At 36.8% G+C, this 3,752-nt stretch overlaps 1 protein-coding gene across 1 annotated transcript; it reads right to left on the bottom strand.

Annotated features, from left to right (window-relative positions):
* Positions 1-1,856: 1,856 nt before the first annotated feature.
* Positions 1,857-2,333, bottom strand: LOC128187437 (uncharacterized). Its single transcript, XM_052857880.1, has one exon. The coding sequence runs from the start codon at positions 2,331-2,333 to the stop codon at positions 1,857-1,859; it is 477 nt and encodes a 158-aa protein (XP_052713840.1).
* Positions 2,334-3,752: the final 1,419 nt, after the last annotated feature.

Raw genomic sequence — 3,752 nt, 5'->3', positions numbered from 1 at the left:
ATTGTAAGAAAAAATATACATGTCATCACACTTTTTGAGATACCATATAAACATAAACTAAAGCATATTTTAGCATCAGAAAACCGTATTTATTTGTTAAAAGTAAAATTTTTGTAGACAGAAATTTGTTTTTCTTTTTTAATTTTATTGTCAACTTTATCAGAAAACTAAAACTACAAAAATATTTTAAAATTAATCGTTGGGATATGAAAAACTATGGCATTTAGACATACAACTGAAAGAAAGGTCAGAAAAAGAGTTATTTCCCCTTAGCATCGATAAAATGTATAAAAAATTGGAAATTTAGGATAAGATTAAGCTGTGAAAATATCTTGAACTTAACAGTATTTCTAATTACATCCATGTGATTATATCACATAAAATAAATAAAACTATCTCGCCCAAATTTTAAAGAATTCAATGATTTACAAAAAGTATGACATCACAGAACACTGGATCTACTTTAAAACGTTTTGTGTACTCGCAAGAGTGATACACGACTTATAAAGATCGTAAGATATATCACTGGTGTTTATGCGTCTGTTTTTCGACCGTGAAACTGTTGCTCAACGTGTCTCATGTAATCTAGCAACGTTTTACTATCATTGCACGACTTATCAGCCTCAATATGCCATGCTTTGCTACTAGTATATATACCCTGTATAAGGATCTCTGTTTCAGAACAAAATTTACAATATACATTTATTGCATGATGGTGAGAAATCTTTATATTCCTTAAATATCAATGCAATAAACTATTTATTATATCATTACGCAAAATACGTTGATTTCTGATAATGTTTAACTTTTCAACAATTGCAACATTAAGGTCGCGATTGTTTGATTTCCCATGTTACTGTCTCACTTTTCTTTCAACTATCATAGATAGTTAAGTTGGTTCTGAGATATAAAAGGATTATAATGATTAAATTTTTTTTGATTTAATCATATTTGTCTACATCGAATGCTCATATCGGCTTTTTCATTCCTTTGACATCGCCCTGTCACGTGACTTTCTTGACTAATCAGATATAATAGAATAATCATATTAAGGTATAATTCTATAATAAATGCTGCTGTATATCTGTATCTTCTTGGGTGGCATCTTTTCTCGCTTTCAACTACATGTATGTCTACTGAATATGGGCGGTGTATATACCCCCTCTGACTCGCACGATCATTCGTACCATGGAACGCATGATCGCACGTTCAATGACATTGGCGCAAGTTCAATCGTCCATTCACCTAGTCTCTCGCGCGTTCCTATCGTAATATCTTTCAACAGTTCCTATCGTAATATCTTTCAACAATCTTTCAACAGTTCCTATCGTAATATCTTTCAACAGTTGCTTTTTTTGTACATCAGTCGCATACAGACGCAAGATATATCGCAAGATTCAATGCGTTTACATCGCAAAACACTCGCTTAGATCGTGCGAAATTCGTACGAATACTTTTTTCATATGCGATTATTTCGGCAACAATTAACGATTCATATCTAATTTTCTAATTCGGTCGCACGAATATTTGGTCGCTTCTGCTCGTGCGCCAATTGTGAATGGGGCTTTACAGCCGTTGTATCGACGGAGTCGTGTGTCGTTTTGTCATGTTCATCTACGTATAAAGTAGATGGAATGTAGGCCTCTTCTGGAATTGCTTGTGCGTCTAAAAGAAATGTGCCCTTTGCTTTGAATCCGGACACTACGTTAATTTTTTTCAAGGACGCGCACCATGCCCTCTCGAATATTTTCAGAAACTGGGCATGTCCTACAGCAACAACAGCACTGTTAATAAAGGTCCTACAGCAACAACAGCACTGTTAATAAAGGTATTAACCTCTTTATTCAAGCCCGATTTCAAGGACTTAAAAAAGAACGGTCTAGTAACTGGGTCCAGTTACTGGTGTGGCTCGGAAGCTCCGTGACCACAATGTTGTTGGCTCTAGCAATTTCAATAAATTCAACATTGTTATGGGACCCATCTTCTTCGAATATGAGTAATTCTGGTCTTTCGTTTCCAATATTAGGTAAGAATGTATGCTCAAACCAAAGGCGAGGGATCCCATCCTTTGTCCAGCCACTCTCAGAAACTGAAAACTTCGCTTCCTTCAGTTGAGATTCCCTTGGAAGATTTTCAATTCCATATCCCTGCAAAGCACGTCTTGTTTGACCTGGTATAATGAAATGGGGTGGAATTGCAGTTCCGCTTGCATTAGCACACGCCATGACCGTTACCATTTCTCGAGAACCAGCCTTTCCATGGATTGTCTTGACGCTTCTTTTCGCAAAAATTTTTCCTGGTTTGTGAGATATGGTTATTCCCATCTTGTCCATATTCCATATGGACCTTGGCATGTAATGAAGCTGGTTTTCTGAATAGACTTCATGTAAGGTTGCAAAGAATTTATTTATTCTTCCTTGTGTCATACCCTGATGACGCAGAACGCTGGTCGACTCTGGTGTTCGTAGAAAATATCGGGATGACGACGCTTCAAACGCCTCCACCACATTTCTGATGGTACTGTACCCTAAAACTGTGCCCCTCTTTTTTTGCAAGTTCAGATGCACATCTGAAAAAGTTGTATTTAGAATAGCCAACCCCAAGTTCAGCTCTTTTTTGGCATTTTCCAACAATCCCACCTCATCTTTCTTAGATAAAAAGAGATGTTTGTGAAACACTTTTGCCCCCCCCCCCCCCTCCCTTAGAAAATCTACAAAGAAAATGAACGTAGACTGCAAATAACTGGAATTTTTCTAAGTCCAAGGAGTATAACTCTGTCGAAAATTGCTTGATCGTACCCAATATCGAACTTGACCTAGTTATTATCATGATAAACATGTATACCAAATTTCATTCCAATATGTTCACCCTCTGCGAAGAAAATGAGCGGAAATTGCAAATCACTGGAATTTTTCTACGTCCAAGGGCCATAACTCTGTCGAAAATTGCTCGATCATACCCAATATCGAACTTGACCTAGATATTATCATGATAAACCTGTATACCAAATTTCATTCCAATATGTTCATCCTCTGCGAAGAAAATGAGCGAAAATTGTAAATAACTGGAATTTTTCTACGTTCAAGAGCCATAACTTTGTCGAAAATTGCTCAATCGTACCCAATATCAAACTTGACCTTGATATTATCATGATAAACTTGCATACCAAATGTCATTCCAATATGTTCATCCTCTGCGAAGATAATGAGCAGAAACTGCATATAACTGGAATTGTTCAACGTCCAAGGGCCATAACTCTGTCGAAAATTGCTCGATCGTACCCAATATCGAACTTGACCTAGATATTATCATGATAAACCTGTATTCCAAATATCATTTCATTTTGTTTATCCTCTGCGAATAAAATGAACGGAAACTGTTGGTTGACCGACCGACAGACAGCAGCAAAGCAATATGCCCTCCCTTTTCGAAGGGGGGCATAACAAAGGGACATCACCCCATCCTGCCCCTTCCTGAATTTTCCCGGTGGTTCGATTATTGAGAGTGGTCAGAGGAACCGAATATTTTGCGGCTGCTTTCCGAATCGATATCTTGTTCTGCTTTACATCAGCAACGGCCGCCGACTTTGCCTCTTCCGTCCAATTCCTGTATAAAGGTCTTGCTCTTTTTTTTTCTTACTGCGGCTTACTTACAACATGTTTGACATCTACAATTAATTACATTTCATGTATATATGCATTTAATTGATTTAATAAATAATATTTTATAAAAAGTCGTTTAGATACAAAAGT

This window comes from Crassostrea angulata, chromosome 6 (assembly GCF_025612915.1).
Source record: "Crassostrea angulata isolate pt1a10 chromosome 6, ASM2561291v2, whole genome shotgun sequence".
Lineage (NCBI taxonomy): Eukaryota > Metazoa > Mollusca > Bivalvia > Ostreida > Ostreidae > Magallana > Magallana angulata.
The sequence above is the reverse complement of the archived record's forward strand: the minus strand, read 5'-3'. Positions and strand labels throughout refer to the sequence as shown.